Here is an 18,250-nt window from a genome sequence, read left to right on the forward strand (position 1 = left end):
GATAAAGCCATTAGCTGTGAGCTGTGCAATCCCTGCGAACAAAAAGAGAACATAATTAACAAAGTATTCTATGGCCAAGATGAGATCATCAACAGACCGCCTGGGTCTTTCTACACATACAATACCCATGATAATCAATTAAACACACAACAATACATAATTGGTATAGGGACACACCTAAGACCACGGTGCTGTTTTTTTCGGCCTGATCTTTTTGGCCAAATTTGCGCAGTGTTCCAAAATGAAACTTCAGCATGTGAAGCTGATGTCGATGCTTGATGGCGATGTTGGATGCTGATTACGATGCTAAGTGGCTAAAGCAGAAATCGATGCGTATCAAGTAGGCCATAAAATACTCTATAGGTTGTAATTTAAACAGAAAAAAAAACAAAGAAAATCTTTAAAACTAAACACTATTTAGAAAAATTATTTTAAAAATATTATATACACGTTCCAGACTTTTAACAAGGCAAAAAACCAAACCTAGCCAACGGAATCCCCTTTGCCAAGTACCCCGATCGAGCGTTAATGGAAATATATGCGGAATTAATGAGCTAAGAGACGGGACAAGAGCGAAAAAATTCGGTAAACAAGTTCGCTGCAGGTCAGAGTCGCCGTTGAACGATGATGATGTGTTGTAATCTTAAAACTACCAGCGCTGTGCAGCCGAGAAATCAGTCTCAACTTGGACTACACAATGACAAGTGTTGGACGCGCAACGTGGCTCTGTTTCAGCCTCTGCCTGGTGGTGGTGCTGCTACCCTGCGAGGGTCGCAACTCGCAGAGCCTGCACGTGCGCCTCCCGCACGGAGGCTGGCTGATCGGACGGCATCTCACCACCCACAACGGGCAGCCCATGCGGGCCTTTATGGGCGTGCCCTATGCGGAGCCACCGCTGGGCGAGCTTCGCTTCCGTCCCCCGGTGGCGGCCTCCGCCTGGCAGGGCGAGCGTCTGGCCGTAAAGGATGCCCCAATCTGTCTGCAGCGCGATCCCTTCCGTCGCGACACCCTCATCGAGGGCAGCGAGGACTGTCTGTATCTGAATGTCTATACGCCGGGCTCGAGGTCGCGCATCAATGCCTCGCTGCCGGTAATGGTTTGGTTCCATGGCGGCGGCTGGCAATGTGGCTCCGGGATCAGTAGCTTCTACGGACCGGACTTTCTGCTGGACCACGACATTGTCCTCGTGTCGGCCAACTTTCGCCTGGGACCGCTGGGCTTCCTCAGCACCGAGACTTTGGACTGTCCCGGCAACAATGGACTCAAGGATCAGGTGGAGGTGCTCCGCTGGGTGCGTTCCAATATCGAAGCCTTTGGCGGCGATCCCGGCAGTGTCACCGTCTTTGGGGAGAGTGCCGGCGGTGCGAGTGTCACCTATCACATGCTCTCGCCCAAGTCACGCGGCCTCCTGCATCGCGGCATCGCCCAGTCGGGCACCTACTTCAATCCGTGGGCCCAGCCCGCCCACAAAGGTGTGGCAGCGGGACGGGCCGAGAAGCTGGCCAAGCTGGTGGGCTGCGGTGGTGGTGACTCCTCGTGGGAGGAGAAGTTGAAGTGCCTGCGGCAAAGGCCAGCCGATGACATTGTGGCGTCCTTGTACGACATGTTTGTAAGTTTTTTTTGTATTTTTCTTAAAATTTCATGGGGTTTTCCTTGAAAAAATCATTTCATATTATTTTATCTCCTAAAAAACATTACTTTTCATCTAAAAACCCACTTTTAAATCGCATTTCTCAAGATTTGTTGTTATTTAAACTATTGTTTCTTACAAAATCTTCAAAAGAGAATGTAAAAATGCCCCTAAAAAGTCAAAGATCATTGTTAAATGTAACAAAATCCCTAAAGATTAAGCATATTTGGGCCACAATAAGTATAGTACAATGCAGTGATATAGAAAGTGTATAAATTAAGTCCAAGCTCTTACCTCTTCTTTCAACGGCAGGTCTGGGACTTTGATCCGATGATACCCTTCCCGCCGGTCATTGAGCCTGACCACGAGGGCGCCTTCTTGACGGTGCCACCGCGTCAAGCCCTGCAGCCGCATGGCCTGGAGCTGCCTCTCATGATAGGCGCCACCGCCGAGGAGGGGCTCCTCAAGACGGCCGCCTTGCTCAATCTTCCCCAGCTGATGGCCGAGTTTAAGTCGCAGTTTGGACAGGTTTTGCCAGTGGTTCTCAATTACGATCATCATGACGAAGGAGTGCAGAGGAGGATAACCCAACGCATCGAGAGCTTCTACTTCAAGCAGGGTCACGACTACAGCAAGGCAAATCACCAGAATCTGACCGATGTGAGTTCTATATAACCTGGAAAATAGAGAAAACAATGGGTATTAGAAAGGGTTTACAAAGTAGAAGAGCGAGCAGTTGTGGCTTTAGTTTTCTATAAAATTTGAATTTATAAACCTATTACGTGGCTGTACTTGTACAGTTTGTCTGTACTTGCGCTGCAATCTAGTAATGACTTTTATGACTAGAATTTTACATCAGCAGCTGGCTAATTAATCAGTAATTAAAATAGCAAGAAGTTTTTGCATGAATCAAGCGTAGGTTGCTATAAAAATTAGACCTAGTTTATGAGACATTAACTGAAAAACTTGCAGGGAAAATGAGGCATACTTAGTGGAGAGACTTAAGTCTTAGTAAGCAATCTTAAATCTTAATAAAACTGGTCCTACTTTAGCTCATATCGGATGGCTGGTTTGTGGCTGGAATCGACGAGTACATGAGGCTTCGCCTGAACCAGCCGCAGGACGCCGTTGTGGCTCCCACATATGTGTACCTGTTCGATCACAAGGGCGCCGCCAGCTTCTCGGAGATCTTCAAGGGCGAGCGCAACGAATTCTATGGCGCCTGTCATGCCGAGGAGCTGCAATATCTGTTCCCCATTGGCCGGGAGCTGTTCGTCAGTGCAGTGCCCACGCCTCAGGATCTGCAGCTGCGCCAACTGATGCTGCAACTTTGGGTTAGCTTTGCACGCACCGGGTAAGTACAGTCCCAGCTAAGCGAACTCCTCTTCTTGCAAAACAAACTCACATGAATCATATTTTCAGCAATCCAAATCCCACAAATGCCAGCTTCAGTCTGCCCACCTGGCGTCCGGCGTACAGTTATCCGGTGGAGTATGCTCGCCTTGGCACCAAAATGGACGCCGAGGACGCCGAGGAGGCGGCGTCTCTTTTGCGCCTGGAAAGCTCCTTAATGCAGCAGCGCGTTGACTTTTGGAGCGAACTGCAGGCGCATCTGCCTGCCACCAGTCGTGCACACAACGAGCTGTAGCCCAATAAGTCTATTTTAATGTGTTTTTTTGTGTAATTTTCGTTTAATACATCGCTGTACGCGTTAGCGTCCTTTTCCTTTTTTGTCGCGAAACTAACGGGGCTTTTGGGGTGGCCAGATCGCTGATCGTTGGCTATCGGCGATCTTTTCTAGCTATTTCTAGCTATTCCACTTCAGGGGGAAAAATACCAAAGCCTAGCTGTTTCTAGCTATTTTTATTCATCGGGAAAAATACCAAACTAAAGTGAGATTGAATACACTTGAAAAAATATGAATACAAAATATAAATAAGATGCAAGTAAATATATAAATAGAATATGCTGATTTATTTAGCCTTGCATAATTATAGTTTTAGACAGATAAAGGAGTCACCCCATAAATAATATTCTTTTTTATAAGCTAAATCGATTTAGCTTTGTTTGCCAGATAAATACAATTTCACAATTTTATTCCAAATTTTTTAAGGGCTCACATCGTTAAAATTGTTAAAAATTAAATAAAAAAAAAAATTATAACTAGAATATATAAATATATATTTTGACAAAAGCAAAATGACAAACTATGGATGTAATGCATATAATTTATGTTTTAATTTTGTTTACAAAAATTAATATTTATTTAACAATATGATATACAAAATATAAATATATAATAAATACAAAATAATTAAATATAGCATTTCATTGTCATTTTTCTGCCGATCTGGCAGCCTTGTCATTAAAACAGCGTTGCCGCAAGTTTTTTTCTAAACAAATCAATAAGAAAAACAAAAAGGCAGTGAAACGTTAGTCTATATATAGAAAAAGGGAAGAAAAACAGATGCTAAAACGCCTTTATTGTTGTCCGAAATCAAGTGAATTTGTGTGGCCACTGCGAGAGAGAAACCAGTAACGGTCTATCGATAGTCAAGGGCCCAGCTGATGCGTGTTGATTTATAACTGTAAATATTCGTATCAGGAGGAGAGGAATTACCCCTGGCACTTGAATTTCGTTAGATTAGTCATGTACGTCGTGGGCCAAAGTCTTGCGCCGTGGTTATCTCTCTGCTGCTTTAAGTGATTGCGCCGCAGTGATTGGATCCATTTCCTCCTCCTCGTTAGAAAACCACGCGCTCCCCCGCAAACCTTTTTCTAATTGCCCAACGATAACGAGTTGCACAAATAAACACACAAACAACCAACAGGCAGGGCACGGGTTAATGGATTTTCTGTTTACGCCCGGGGATTCGGATCGAGAGTGATAAGCTAAGCCAGCAGGGAATCTCAGTGAAAGGCCAGTCATGTCCACAAACGGATCAGCAGCAGGAGCAGCAAAGCCCATCGACATTAGCGTTCGGCTGCCGCCCCATGAGCGCCTCGCCTCGCTGGACAAGAGCATGCCACCGGCATCGCCCACGCTGCCCAGTCCCACCATTCGGCGGAACAAGAGCGATGGCAAGCTGATGGCCCAGGATGTGAAGGAGGCGCGAGTGAAGGTCATCTACACGGGCGGCACCATTGGCATGGTGCGAAACGATCGGAATGGTAAGGGGTTTCAATAGCGATTTCTTTCGATAATTTAGATTACTGAGAAAAATATGAATGAAATTAATTTTAAGACAATTATTAATGTTTTATAGTCATTCTTTTAATTACTACATTTTTTTAAATTAATTTTCAACGTTAAAATAACTTAGTTAACTTAAACATTGACTTTTTCTTTATCAAGTCACTTGATTTTTGTCAGTGTATTAATTAGGACTGTGATGCCAGCAGGCAAACATTAAACTTGAGAATCGTAAGTGGAAAAGATGATGCAAGAATTTGGAGGCTGTTTGGTAATAAGGGTACACTTGTTGTTGTTGAAAAAACCTTATAATCAAAAGCATAAAGCTACGTAAAGGTTTTTACTATCTTAAAATGATTTTTATATATTTATCATACATGTGAAATACGGAAATTCCCCCTTTTTTTTGTACCTAGGAGAGGTCCCAAAATAAACCTAGATAAAGAAAATGATACCGAAATTTATCAGGGTGAAAATTGATTGAAAACGAAATGACTGCGCATATTTCATAATAATAAATGTACATATGTCTATATGTAATAATTTAATTTAATAATTAAAATATTTTTGTAATATTTGCAGTGCCAAAAAATTATTAAAAAATATGAAATAATTATGGATTTATCCCAAATTTTTCGCAGTGCTTGCACCCATACCCAACGCCCTAGTCCGCAGCATTCGCAGCTATCCAAACATCCATGACGAGGCCTACGCGCTGCGTCGCTTTGGAGCTTCGGCCTCGATGGCTCCTTTGGTTCTGCCCTTTGTCCAGGGCCTGGACCGTAGGATTCTCTACCAGATCACAGAATACACGCCGCTGCTGGACAGCAGCAATATGACGATGAATGACTGGGCGCGCATAGCCAGCGATATACAGGTGAGGGAATCCCCAAAGAGAGAGAGAAACCCTGCCACTTTTAATATTCCAAACTCCTGCAGCAATCGTACGAGTTCTTCGATGGATTCGTGGTGCTCCATGGCACCGATACGCTGTCCTATACCGCCTCGGCCCTGTCTTTCATGCTGGAGAATCTCGGCAAGACGGTGATCATCACGGGCTCCCAGATACCGATCTTTGAGACGCGCACCGATGGCAAGGACAACTTCACCTCGGCGCTGATCATAGCCGGCAACTATGTGATACCCGAGGTGTGCATCTTCTTTGGCCACAAACTGATGCGCGGCAATCGGACGGTGAAGGTCAGCTCGAATGCCCTGGACGCCTTCGATTCGCCGAATGTGCCGCCGCTGGCCACGATCGGCATCGATGTGAATGTGGACTACCGCATGATCTTCCGGCCGTGCAGCATCGAGCGGTTTTGCGTTCACCTGAAGCTGGACGAGAATGTGGGTCTGTTGCGCATCTTCCCCAGCATTTCGCTGGCCACCTTCCGAGCCTTCCTGGCGCCGCCGCTCAAGGGTGTCGTCCTGCAGTCCTTTGGCTCCGGCAATATCCCATCGAACCGCAAGGATCTGATTGATGAACTGCGGGCAGCCGACGAGCGTGGAGTCATCATCATCAATTGTACCCAATGCCCCAATGGCTCGGTGGCGGAAATCTACGACACGGGCAAGGTCCTGTGCGATGTGGGCGTGATTCCCGGCTACGATATGACCCCGGAGGCGGCGCTATCCAAGCTGGCCTATGTCATTGGCAAGGAGGAGTGGCCGCTGGAGGTCAAGAAGCAGGTGAATAAGAGCAAACTTTTGAATTTCCCCCTAAATTAAGGCCTCCCTTTTGTGACCTTAGATGATGCAATCGAATCTACGAGGCGAACTGACCGCCGTGACGGCTCCCAAGATGGAGGACTATGATCTGGTGGACGCTGTGGCCCGTTCCCTGCATTTGTCCTCGCCCCAGGAGCTGGACCAGCTGGGTGCCACCCTCTTTCCGGCCATGGTCAATGCCGCCGTCGAAGAGGGCGACCTAAAGAAGATCAACAACCTGAAGGCCTATGGTGCCGATCTGTCCGGGACGAATCATGACCAGCGGACGGCTTTGCATCTGGCCTGCCAGTTGGGCAGCGTGGAGATTGTCAAGTATCTGCTGCACAACGGCGTCTCGGTGCATGCCCGCGATCGCTACGATCGGACACCGCTCCTGGAGGCGGTGTCCACCGATAGCCACGAGATCATCCAGCTGCTGATCAACTGTGGCGCCCATTTGACCGGCTCTTCGCGTGCCGTCGGCGAGCAGCTGTGCGCGGCAGCGGCTCGGGGTTCGCTGGTCCGCCTGAAGTCGTATCAATATGCTGGCGCCGATCTTGCCCAGGCGGATCCCTCGGGACGGACGGTGTTGCATGTGGCGGCCCTGCATGGCCATCCGGAGGTGGTGGAGTATGTCCTGCCGTATTTCGAGAATCCCCAAGAGAAGGACATGCTGGGGCTGAGTGCCTGGGATTATGCGGAGCGAGGTGGTGGTCATCCGGCGGTCATGGAGCTGCTCAAAAGCAGGGAATAATGTTTACTTTGAATTGGAAAGTCTCCTGTTTTGTAAAGATTCTTTTTTTAAAGGTTGTTACTTATGTTTTGAGCATCTAGTCTGAAGGTTCCTCAACTTGTTATATGTATACTCCTCCGTACTGTATTGTGTATTAATCTTTAAAAGTAGCTTAAATGTGTTTAATTGTTTAATTAACTCAGGCCCATGTTGATTTTTGTGTTGATATTCAAGTTACAGATGAAGCATTTGTATTTCTCATATGAAATAATACATAAACTTGTATTTTGAAACAGGTGACCTTTGCCTAAACTTAAAAATAAAGGAAACAACGAATAAATACCTTAAATATATGTTCCTCATTATTTTGCACTTGAAGAAAATAATGTGCGGGTTGTGTAAATAAATCCCAAAAATACAAATAATTACCATTTAAAAATATCTATAAATATTTATTAAAAGAAAGTGAATATTTTAGATATTCTTCAGGGGGTTTTATGATTTTAATCAGTGAAGGACTCATTTCCGACCCTATAAACCATATATATTCTTGATCAGCACAAAAAACCGAATCGATCTAGCCATGTCCGGAAGAAAATTATTTTTTTTTAATTTTTTTTCGATTTTTATTTTGTTAAATTCAAATAAAAAAAAATCAAAATTTTTATTTTTCTAAAAATTAAAATTTAGTATGCAGATTTGTTAATATAGAAAAAACTAGCTTAGAAAAGCTTTCCGAAATAAATTTAATGCTTTTTTTGATTAGTTATAGGTTTTTAAATTTTGATTTATCCAAACAATTATCCTAAACTAATATAGAACATTTTTGATTCAAAGAATGCGTTTATTTTTTAATTTATATATTTTTTTTAAATTTATTTTCTTGTTATTTAATTATTTAATTTATGTAATTGTGGTTTAAATATCAGCTGTGGTTTGTGTATCAGCTGTGTTTAGTATATTTCTTAGGGGGAAAACCAAATTGATCTGGCAACACTGCCCAGTAGTGGTTGCGCCAGCCCTGGTTTCGATTTGTTTTTACGCCTGGGCCCAAAGGCATTAATTAGAATTGGTAAATATATATATATGAAATCGCAGCCGGAACAGCGATCTATAGCCGATGGGAAGCCTGTACGATCGAGTTGCCAGCGATTAGGCCGTAACACACGGGCTGTGGATACCAGGAAAAAACATCACACGCACGGACACACACACGTACACGTATACAAAACAGAGGCTGCCGCACGCACACCAGCGCGCAGGCAGAGCGGACAGGGGACGACGTGCACACGTCAGTGCCACGAATTGGCAAAATGAAAAGCGAAAACAACGAATAGCCGAGAGACTTGCGAAGATCTGCGGAGATTTCAGGCGGAGATTAAGCTTCAAGCCCAAAACCCAAATGGTAAACAAAGGCCACTGTGCTCCTCTCGTTGCAGTCAATGTCGATAGCTAGCGCTGCGCAGCCCCCGAAAGCCACACGACTAGATTGGATATATCAACGCCATCGTTCTGCGACCAGATAGCCAGTCCTCCCTCCTAGTTTTAGGTTTTTTTTAGTCTTTGTAGATTTTTTTGTGTTTTTTTTTTGTGTTTTTTTGGTTGTTTTGCACGGCTTAGACCCTAGTTAGAAAAGTTTATACGCAAATTTAGTTATAAATTGAACGAACGAGCGATGGCGGAAGAGGCTGCATCTTCGGCCACGGACACGGCGGCTGCCTTGGAGACTCTATACGACTTTTCCATCGTTCAGGTAAGCCTCTTTGGAGCTGTGACAGAGCTTGTAATTCCATGCTTTTCTTTACTTTCGGCAGCCGCAGCATCACGAATACGAAGGCGAGGCAGATATACACTTAACGGGCAGCTCCAGTGACCTGTCCACGTTACAGGTGAGTGGGTCCAGTCCAAGATTTAGCGGCTCCAGCTAGACTTCATCCTTTTCCCCCATCCATTTCCTGCCTAGAATGTCTCTGCTGGCACAACGACGACGACGACCACGACGACGACAAGGAGCAAGGGACGCCTGGACAGCCTCAAGGAGAACATGTTTAAGCAACAGGTAAGCCCCGAATCCTCTACAGAGACTCAAAAGTCAACCTAATCCTTGATCTCTCCCCCTCCAGGAACGCCTAACTGCCTTAAAGGAGCGCGCGCGGCAATCCCAGGACGACAGACGACGCCATGACTTCATGGAGACCTCGCTGCTGCCCAGTCGCCCCACCGATGCCTCCACACCCTTGGCCACGCCCAACAAGGACAAGCCTGCGGTGCCCTCACCGGATGTCTCTGGTTTCCAGAGCTCCAGCGGCAACGAGAAGCTCCTCATGCTGACCCAACGCACGGAGCAGACCAGAGCCCTGATAGAGCAGCGCAAGCGGGACATGGCCAAGTCGCTGCTCTCCGTGAGGACGCTGAGAACTAGCGTGAGCGGCGGCACTGGCTCTGGTCCCGAACTAGGCGCTGGCTCCTCCATGACGGACCTGAGGCAGGTGGCGGCCACACCCGTTTCCCGTCATCGTTCCGCCTTGGATTTGGAGGCCCAGGGACGAGGCCAGGAGCCGGTAGGACTGGACGAGAACCATGTAAAGATGCTCAAGAGCCGCATGAAGCTAACTGAGCTTAAGCAGAGCCGGCAAGAGCAGGAGCTGCAGGAGCAGCGCGCGGAGCTAGAACGTCGCGCCCACCTCATCGAGCAGCTGGAACTGTCCGGTGCCGAGCTGCAGCGCACGCTCACCCAGCGGAACGCGGAACTGGAGCAACTGCGACTTAGCCAGGGGGAGCAGGGGGAAAGCAACAGCCTGCAGGAGCAGGAGAACTCTCGCCTGCAGGCCGAGGTCCTGGCGATGAGAGAACGCCTCACAGAGCTGGAGAACATCAACGACCTGCTGGAGACGACACGCAGCGAGCTCCAGGAGGAGCTGAGCGCAGCTCGGGAAAGGGAGCGAGAGCGAGAGAGAGAGAGGGAGAAGGAGAAAGAAACCCAGCCGGAGGAGGTCACCTCGACTGATGCCCAGGTGAGCCAGGAACTGGCCAAACAGCTGCAAGAGCTTAGCCACAAGCAGGCCGAACTGCTGGCCGTCAACGAGGAGCTGCGACGGGCGGCGGCCGCCCAACAGAAGCTAAGCATCAGCGATGCCAGTGTATCCCAGCGTCTCGATGAACTGGAGGCCACCATAGCCACCCAAGTCTCCCAAATGGCCGAACAGAGCGAGGAGCTGGCGGAGAAGACGACGGAGCTCAATGTGCTGAATGTCAACCTGCGCCTCCTCGAGGAGAAGCTGGCCCAGAGCAGTCGCAAGAGCAAGCCGCTCTTCCTCGACGATCCCGCGGAGCGGCTGCCGGAGGAGGAGCTGCAGCAGCTGAAGCAGAAGCTGGACGAGGCCAACAAGGCCAACATCAAGCTGAAGCTCAAGTGCAAGCAGACGGAGAAGCAGCTGCAGCGGCTGCAGTCCGAGGAGGGGCAGCAGCAGCTCCTGGCGAAGCTCTCCTCGGAGAACGAGGAACTGCAGCAGAGGATAACGGTGTTGGAGGATGAAAAGGGCCAGTGGCAGCTGGCCAGCATGGAAAGATCACAGCAGGAAGAGCAGGAGCAGCATCAGCAGGAACCAACGAATCCCTCCCACCTGGAGGCCATCCGCCTGTTGGAGGAGCAAAAACTGGAGCTCCAGCAGGCCCTGGAGGCTCTGCAGCAGGGCCACGAGTCTGCCCGCGTCGAGTCCGAGCTGAGCGAGGCCCAGCTAGAGGAGCAGCAGCTGGCGCAACGCGTCCAGCAGCTGGAGAGCGAGGCCCAGGAGCAGCGCCAGCAGCTGGAGACCCTGCAGGACGAGAAGCAGGCGCTGGACAAGAAGCTCTCGCACTACATCAGCGAGAACATGGAGCTGCTGGACAAGCTGGAGAAGCTCAGCTCGTCCAGTTCCGCCGAGTCCATAGAGATTGTGGAGCGCCAGCAGCTGGAGGAGCCGGAGCAGGAGCACCAGCAGCAGCCCAGTCAGGTGAGCGAGCTCACCCAAACCGATCAGGACGACCAAGAGACCCTCGCCCAGCTGAGGGAGCGCCTGGAGCTCTTCACCCAGGAGCGCGGCGAGGTCCTCGACAAGCTGGAGCACCTCTCGGCGGAGAATGCCCAGCTGCAGCTGCGCCTGGACGAGAGCTCCGCCGCCCTGCAGCTCCTCCAGCGCGAGCGAGACCGCGAGCGCGAAAGGGATCTGCTTTCCTCCACCTCCACCTCCTCGAATCTCTCACAGGAGCTGAGCTCCATGCAACGCTCCTCGGAGGTGGTGGCCACCCTAGATGCCGGTGACGCGCCCGTTCTCCTGGACAAGTGTGAAAAGTCACTAAGCAAGCTCAACTCGGAGCTGGAGGCCTATCGTCGGGCCAACGACCGCCAGGCCAAGATCAACGTGGCCAAGAAGCTGGCCAAGGAGGCCAAGAACTGCCACACGCAGCTCAGCGAGCTCCTGCACAAGGTCAAGGAGGCCAGCACGGCGGTGGAGACGGTTACGGTCGTGGAGACCGTGGTGGCAGTAACGGCGCCCAATGGCAAGGCCCTGGCCGAGTACGAGCAGCTGACTGCCCAGAATGCGGAGCTCAAGGCTGAGATCACGCGCCTGACCAGGGAGCTGGAGGAGTTGCGGGAACGGGAAAGCTATCCCGAGAGGGAGTCCCTGCTGGCCATAGAAACCAGCTCTGCCCCTCAGGAGGAGGAATTCCTGCACCTCCAGTCCCTCTTGGAGGACTCTCGCAACGCCCAGGCGGAGCAGCAGGAGGAGATCCGGGAGCTGCGAGAAAGCCAAGCCCGTCTAAGGGACGAGGTCAGGCAGCACCAGGTTCAGGCCCTAGAAGCCAGCTCTGCGCCTCAGGAGGAGGAATTCCTGCACATCCAGTCCCTCTTGGAGGACTCCCGCAACGCCCAGGCGGAGCAGCTGGAGGAGATTCGGGAGCTGCGAGAAAGCCAAGCCCGTCTAAGGGACGAGGTCTCGCAGCACCAGCTGCAGGCGGAGCAGTTCGATCAGCAGCTGAATGCCAAGGAAATGGGCCACGAGAAGCAGTTGGAGCAGTTCACCCGCCTGCGTCGGGAGCTGGAGTCGCGCAACGAGTCCCTGGAGGGGGAGCTGAGCATCTTGCAGGCTCTGGTGGCCGAACAGAAGCAGCAGCTCATCGAGAACCTCGGCGAGAGCGAGCACAATCTTAATCTGAAGATGCTGGAGCTGCAGGCGGCCCAGGAGGAGCTGCAGGAGCTGAGGAGGGTCCACGAGCAGGATCCTAGTCCCGAGCAACTTAGAGAGGCCCTGAGGATCAGCAAGAGTCTGGCCGCCCAGCAGGTGAGCGAACTGGGCGCCCGCCAGGAGACCATCGATGCGTTGAACCAGCAGATCCAAGAGCTGTGCCAGGGCCTGGAGCAGACGCGCCAGGAGGAGCAGCACAAGAGCCGCGAGCTGCGAGAGAAGCTCAAGAAGTATGCCCTCAATCTCAAGAAGCGCGCCCAGGAGAATGGCGAGCTGGAGGAGAAGGTAAAGGAGCTGGAGGAGAAGCTAAAGGAGCAGCAGCAGCAGGAGCAGATAAAGGAACCCTCAGTGGATGTGGAGCAACTGCAGCAGCAGGTCAGCAAGCTCAGCGAGGAGCTCAAGGCCAAGATCCATGTGAATCTTGAGAATCGAGATGCACTGCGTCACCTCAAGCAGCAGCTCCAGGAGCAGGAGCAGCTCCTTGACCAGCGCCAGGCCGAGCTCCAGGCAGCCAGTCTCGAAAACAAGGAGCTGCGACGCGAGCGTCAAGAGGCCGAGCAGGAGGTCTTCCAGCAGGGCCAAGAGGTGGCCAGGCTCTCCGCGGAGCTAACCCAGCTGCAGCACCAGCTGGCCGAGCAGCAGCCCCTCCTGGAGGATCTGCGCCGCCAGCTGGAGTCCAAGTCCACCAAGTTTGACAAATCCAAGGAGCTGATCAAGCATCGCAATGCCACCATTCAGTCGCTGCAGCGGGAGCTCCAGCAGCTGCGCCAGAACCAGCCCGACTTGGAGCAGCTGCGCGAGGAGAAGGAAGCCGAGGTGAGAAGTGAATAGGTTCCCTTTTTTTGTTTATTAATTTATTTAATCCCTGCTCTACAGATTGCTGTCCTTCGCCAACAGACCCTGGAGGCGACGATACCTTCGGCCACGGCCTCGGCCACTGAGGAGGAGCTCAATCACCTGCGCGTCCAACTGACGGCCGCCCAGGAGCAGCACTCGCTGCTGGGCCAGCAGTATACCCGCGACAAGGCCAACTTTGAGGCCACCATCGCCCGGCTGAACACCATCCACGAGGGCATCCAGGCCAAGCTGCAGGAGGACGCCTCCTACATTGAGTCGCTGGAGACGCAGAACGCCGCGCTGCAGGCGAGGAGCTCCTCCCTTGAGGAGCAGGCCGCCAGCCAGGCTAATTGCCAGGCCGAGGCCGAGGATCTGGCGCAGAGCCTGCAGCAGCAGCTCAAGGATCAGAGCGAGCAGGCGGAGCAGCAGCTCCAGATGGACCAGCAGCTGCAGCGGCGCCTTCAAGAGCTCGGCCAGAGGGAGGAGGAGCAGCGCCACCAGTTGGCAGAGGTTAGCCGCGAGGCCGAGGATTCGCGAGAACAATTGGCCAGCCTGCGCAGGGACCATGAGGTACTCCAGGCGCGGCATGCCCAGCTGACGGCCAGCGCCCAGGCAGAGCGAGAGCAACTGAGCCACCACAGTCAGGAGGAGCTGGCCGAGCTGCAGCAGCACCTGGCCACCAAGGAGGCGGAGCTGCAGCGCCAGCGCCAGGTATACGATGCCAAGCTGGCGGCCAAGACGACGGAGCTGGACGAGTTGGAGTGTGAGCTCAGTGCGCATGCCGAGCGAGCCACCAACGAGACGCGCGAGCTGCACCAGCAGCTGGAGCGGACTCAGGAGCAGCTGGGCCAGCGCACCGAGGAGCTGCAGCGCCAGGGCGAGGATCTCCAAGAGCTGGAGCGCGAGGTGAACCTGCTGAGGCTGCACCAGGCCAGCTCCGAGCAGGATGTCCTCGAGCTCCAGGAGCTGCGCATGCAGGTCATCCAGGACAAGACGGAGGCGGACAACCTGCGCTCCCAGATCGACGCCCTCTGCGCCAATCACAGCCAGGAGCTGCAGGCTCTGCAGCAGCAGATCGCCGAGCTGGACACTTTGGGCCAGAACCAGACCGACGACCAGGTCTACATCGAGACGGAGAACAAGCGGCTGACGGAGCAGCTGAGCGAGCTGCAGGCCCAGCTGGCTAGACAGCTGCCAGTGCCGCTGCCGCTGGAGCCTCCTCCTGCCCTCCATCACCACCTGACTATGCCGGCTCCCGCCTCCCTCTTCTTTGGCAACGATGCCGCCCTGGCCGCTCCCTCGCCCTTTGACGAGCTCGTGGCCCAGCCCCTGAGGGTGGCTCCCACGCAGGCTGCGGCGCCCGCTCTGGATGCTTCGGCCACCATTGAGGATCTGCAGCGAAACGTTTCCGACCTGGAGAAGCATGCCCAGGATCTGGAGACCAAGCTCTTGGCGCGCAACCAGACCCTGGCCGAGCAGGAGGAGCGACGCCTGCAGCTGGAGCGGCGCCTCAACGAGCTGGAACAGGAGCTCAGGGAGAGGGATGAGCGGGAGCGCCTGGCCGCCATGGAGAGGCTGATACAACCTGCGGCGCCGCCTGCTCCTACCGCTGCCCCAACGCTGGACATGTTCTTTGGAGAGACAACAACAAGCAGAGATCTGGGCCTGCCCCAGTTAGAGCCCGTCGAGGAGCCACTCATCGAGCCCAAAAAGGCGTATTTGTGCCAGCCAAAGCAGGAACAACCGACCCTTGATTTTAGCTTGGACGAGGATCCCTGGGGCGAGGCCGAGGTGGCTCCGGTGGAGCAGCTGCAGCAGCAGCAGCAGCCCCTGCAGGCCAGGATAGCTCAATTGGAGCAGCAGCTGACCACCGCTGAGCAGCAAAAGGCGGAGCTGCAAACGAAAACCGCCAAGCTGATGAAGCGCCTCAAGGAGTACAAGACCAAAGCAACGACGCCTACCACTTCCGCTCCCGCTCCCGCTCCTTTGGCCCTGGACAACGACCTGGACACGGCCATTATCGAGGAACTGAAGCATCAGCTGCAGCTCCACGAGTCCCGCCAGGCCAAGGCCGAGGAGCAGCTGCAGCAGCATCTGCTGGAGAAGGAGAAGCTGGCGAAGCGCATCGATGTCCTCACAGCGGGCAATGAGCGGATGGCGGAGCTTAAGGAGCGCCAGGACATGGATGTGCAGATGTATCAGGCGCGCATACGAGAGCTTCAGGCGAAGGTCAGCCAGCTGGATCAGTGGGGGGAGGAGGCGAGCACCACAGCAGAGGCTGCTCCAGCTCCAACTCCATCTTCCAGCTCTCCTCCCTCCGAGGAGCTGAGGAACCTGCAGGCTGAGAACCAGGAGCTGAATGCCGAGTGTCAGGATCTGCAGGAGCGGCTAAAGGAAGAGCGTCGTCTGGTCCTGCTGGCAGAGGAAACGGCCGCCCAGGTGCAGGCTCAGTGGGAGCAGGTGCGGGAGCAGCTGCGGGAGCGCGAGCAGGAGCAACTGGAGCAGCAGCAGGCACAGGAGGCGGTCAAGCGTGAGCTGCAGGATGAGCTGAGCCGGCTAATGAGCTGCCAGGCTGAGGCTCAGGCGGAACTTGAGTACCTGAGAGCTGGCCAGAAGCAGAAGGAGCAGCAGCAGCCGCAGAGTGAGCAGGACCAGGAGCCGTTGAGGAGCCTCCGAGCGGAGGTGGAGCACCTGAGGAGCCTTCAGCCTGAAGTGGAGCACCTGAGGAGCCTTCAGCCAGAAGTGGAACACCTGAGGAGCCTCCAAACGGAGGTAGAGCACCTTCGACTCGTTCAGCAGGAGCTGGAACCCCTGAGGAACCTTCAGGGCGAAGTGGAGCACCTCCGAGCCCTGAAACTCCAGCAGGACAGCTGTCAGCAGCAGCTCCAAGCAGAGCTCCAGCAACTGCAGCTCCAGCTCGCCCAACTGGAAGCTCAGCGCTCTCGCGACCAGGCCGAACTGGAGGCAATGCGTCTGGGTCAGAGCCATGACCATCAGGAGCACGATGAGCACCAGGCCCAGTTGCAGGAAAAGGAGTCGGAAATCGTGCACCTGAAGCAGCGCATCGAGGAGCTGATGCGCGAGGATCAAACGGAGAAGCTGGTCTTTGAGATTCTAACCAAGAACCAGGAGCTCCAGATGCTGCGCATGCAGATCAAGCGACTGGAGGAGGACCGCGAGGAGGAGGAGCAGTCACCGAGCACCACCTCCGTCTCCTCCACCGAACAGCAGCTCCTTGCCCAGTGCCAGCAGCTGCAGCAGGAGAAGTCCGACATGGAGGAGGAGCTGCGCGTGCTCAACAATCATGTCCTCAGCAGTCTAGAGCTGGAGGATAAGATGAAGCAGACGCTGCTGCAGCTGGACACCAAGGACATCGAGATCACCGAGCTGCGTCGCTCTTTGGAGCTGATGCAGCACGGCGCCGCCCAGCAGCAGCAGCTCCCTGACCTGGCCACCATCAATCAGCAGTGGGAGCAGGTCGTGGAGCAAAAGTGCAGCGAGGTGGCCAGCGTCTGGCAGGAGCATCTCGTCCAGCGGGAGGCTGCCTTCAAGGCGCAGCTGGAGGAGATCAGCCAGCAGTCGCAGACGCAGTTCCAGTCCCAGAGTGTGACATCCCCTGGCGACGACATCATGGCAAAGATGCAGAAAGCTCTGGAAACCCAGGAAATGGAGATTGTGACGCTCAAGGAGCAGCTGGCCATACGGTCGGCGGAGTATGCCCGCCTGGCCGCCCAGTACGATCCCTTCCGGCTGCAGAATCGTTCTGGTGGTGGTGGTGGTAACCCATCTTCCTCGGCCCAGGCAGGCGGACCGCCGTCGCTGAGCAGCGGCGAGCCGCAGGGCGAGTATGTTCTAAAGGCGGACCTGGACTATGCCCTGATGATGCTCCACCAGCGGGATATGCGCGTGGAGGAGATGATTGTGGAGCTGGTGCAGCTGCTCGAGGAGCGGGATCACCTGCAGCTGAAGCTATCGGACACGTTACGCCAGCTGGAGGCGGAAAGGAGTCGCGTCAGCGATGAAGGTGAGTAGCAGCGAAGGTTCTCTAAAGGATTAAGCCCATCTCTTTCTTCTCCCGCAGCCTCCTTTGGCACTCCCAGCCAGCAGAGCAGTGCGGCGAGCAGCAGCGGCGGCGAATCCCAGCAGCAGCAGCCTCTGGTAGTGGCAGCAGGAGCAGCCACCGCTGGCAGCAGTGACCTGAAGCAGAAGTGAGTCTTCCCTAAGATATAATTAGTTCCCCTTTTACAAAATCCTGATTACCTTCTTCCAGGCTGGCCGAGCTTCAGACGGTGAAGCATTCCAAGGACAAGGCCATTGTGGATGAGCGCGAGCAGCGCCTCCAGCAAATGCTACAGCTGCAAAAGGACATGGCCAAGCAGGCGGCGGTACCACAGCAAGTGCCTTCGCAACCGCCGCCGCCGCCAGCCATCGGCGTGGATCCTAGTGAGTGGATGCGACCCTAAAGAGGACATCGAGAAACAAATCCAAAAAACACATCCAATAATCTGCAGCCCGCTCGCCTTCGACGATGCTCATGGACTGGATATTGGGCAGTAGCAGCAATCCAATTAGCGAAGCTCTAGAGGATCAGGAGCAGGACTAACCATAGCAATCACTACTTAAATCTTCAATCAGCCTTCCCCTGCGTACCTTGGCTAGCTAAAGAGAATGAGAAGGAGAAAAGGAAGCTCTTCCCCCGTTTTCCACCAGAATTCCCCATTTTATGTTGTAGATATGTAAAAATTGTATAAAAAAAAGGCAAAAAAAAAAAAAGAAACAAACAAAAAAGCAAAAACGAAATGAAGCATGAAGTGAATACTACGGATATTAAGAATAAAAACCCAAGAAAGTATACCAGAAAGTGTGTGTGTGAAGTGGGGAAAGGTGTAAACTTGGTCTAGATAGACAGATTCATTATAAAATTC

The 18,250-nt window shown here is 52.9% G+C and overlaps 3 protein-coding genes across 5 annotated transcripts; all 3 read left to right on the plus strand.

Annotated features, from left to right (window-relative positions):
- Positions 1–372: 372 nt before the first annotated feature.
- LOC108070789 (venom carboxylesterase-6) lies at positions 373–3,355 on the plus strand. Of its 2 annotated transcripts, XM_070288477.1 has the most exons (5): positions 373–585; positions 657–1,609; positions 1,943–2,290; positions 2,683–2,984; positions 3,053–3,355. In XM_070288477.1, exons 2-5 carry the CDS (start codon positions 698–700, stop codon positions 3,276–3,278), a joined length of 1,788 nt encoding a protein of 595 aa, XP_070144578.1. In that variant the 5' UTR covers positions 373–585; positions 657–697; the 3' UTR covers positions 3,279–3,355. The 2 variants fall into 2 exon arrangements, with proteins under 2 accessions (XP_070144578.1, XP_017016881.1); XM_017161392.3 differs by having other exon boundaries at positions 373–1,609.
- A 720-nt stretch (positions 3,356–4,075) lies between these two features.
- Positions 4,076–7,616, plus strand: LOC108071184 (L-asparaginase). The gene is made up of 4 exons (XM_017161870.3): positions 4,076–4,801; positions 5,465–5,700; positions 5,763–6,512; positions 6,574–7,616. The coding sequence occupies exons 1-4, from the start codon at positions 4,558–4,560 to the stop codon at positions 7,282–7,284; spliced, it is 1,941 nt and encodes a 646-aa protein (XP_017017359.1). The 5' UTR covers positions 4,076–4,557; the 3' UTR covers positions 7,285–7,616.
- Positions 7,617–8,261: 645 nt separating this feature from the next.
- Positions 8,262–18,125, plus strand: lva (lava lamp). Of its 2 annotated transcripts, XM_070288332.1 has the most exons (9): positions 8,262–8,335; positions 8,703–9,016; positions 9,078–9,152; positions 9,227–9,322; positions 9,387–13,304; positions 13,365–17,349; positions 17,407–17,533; positions 17,596–17,768; positions 17,837–18,125. In XM_070288332.1, the coding sequence occupies exons 2-9, from the start codon at positions 8,939–8,941 to the stop codon at positions 17,926–17,928; spliced, it is 8,544 nt and encodes a 2,847-aa protein (XP_070144433.1). In that variant the 5' UTR covers positions 8,262–8,335; positions 8,703–8,938; the 3' UTR covers positions 17,929–18,125. The 2 variants fall into 2 exon arrangements, with proteins under 2 accessions (XP_070144433.1, XP_070144432.1); XM_070288331.1 differs by lacking the exon at positions 8,262–8,335 and having other exon boundaries at positions 8,372–9,016.
- The last annotated feature ends 125 nt before the right edge of the window (positions 18,126–18,250 follow it).

The sequence above is a fragment of the Drosophila kikkawai genome, chromosome X (genome assembly GCF_030179895.1).
Source record: "Drosophila kikkawai strain 14028-0561.14 chromosome X, DkikHiC1v2, whole genome shotgun sequence".
Lineage (NCBI taxonomy): Eukaryota > Metazoa > Arthropoda > Insecta > Diptera > Drosophilidae > Drosophila > Drosophila kikkawai.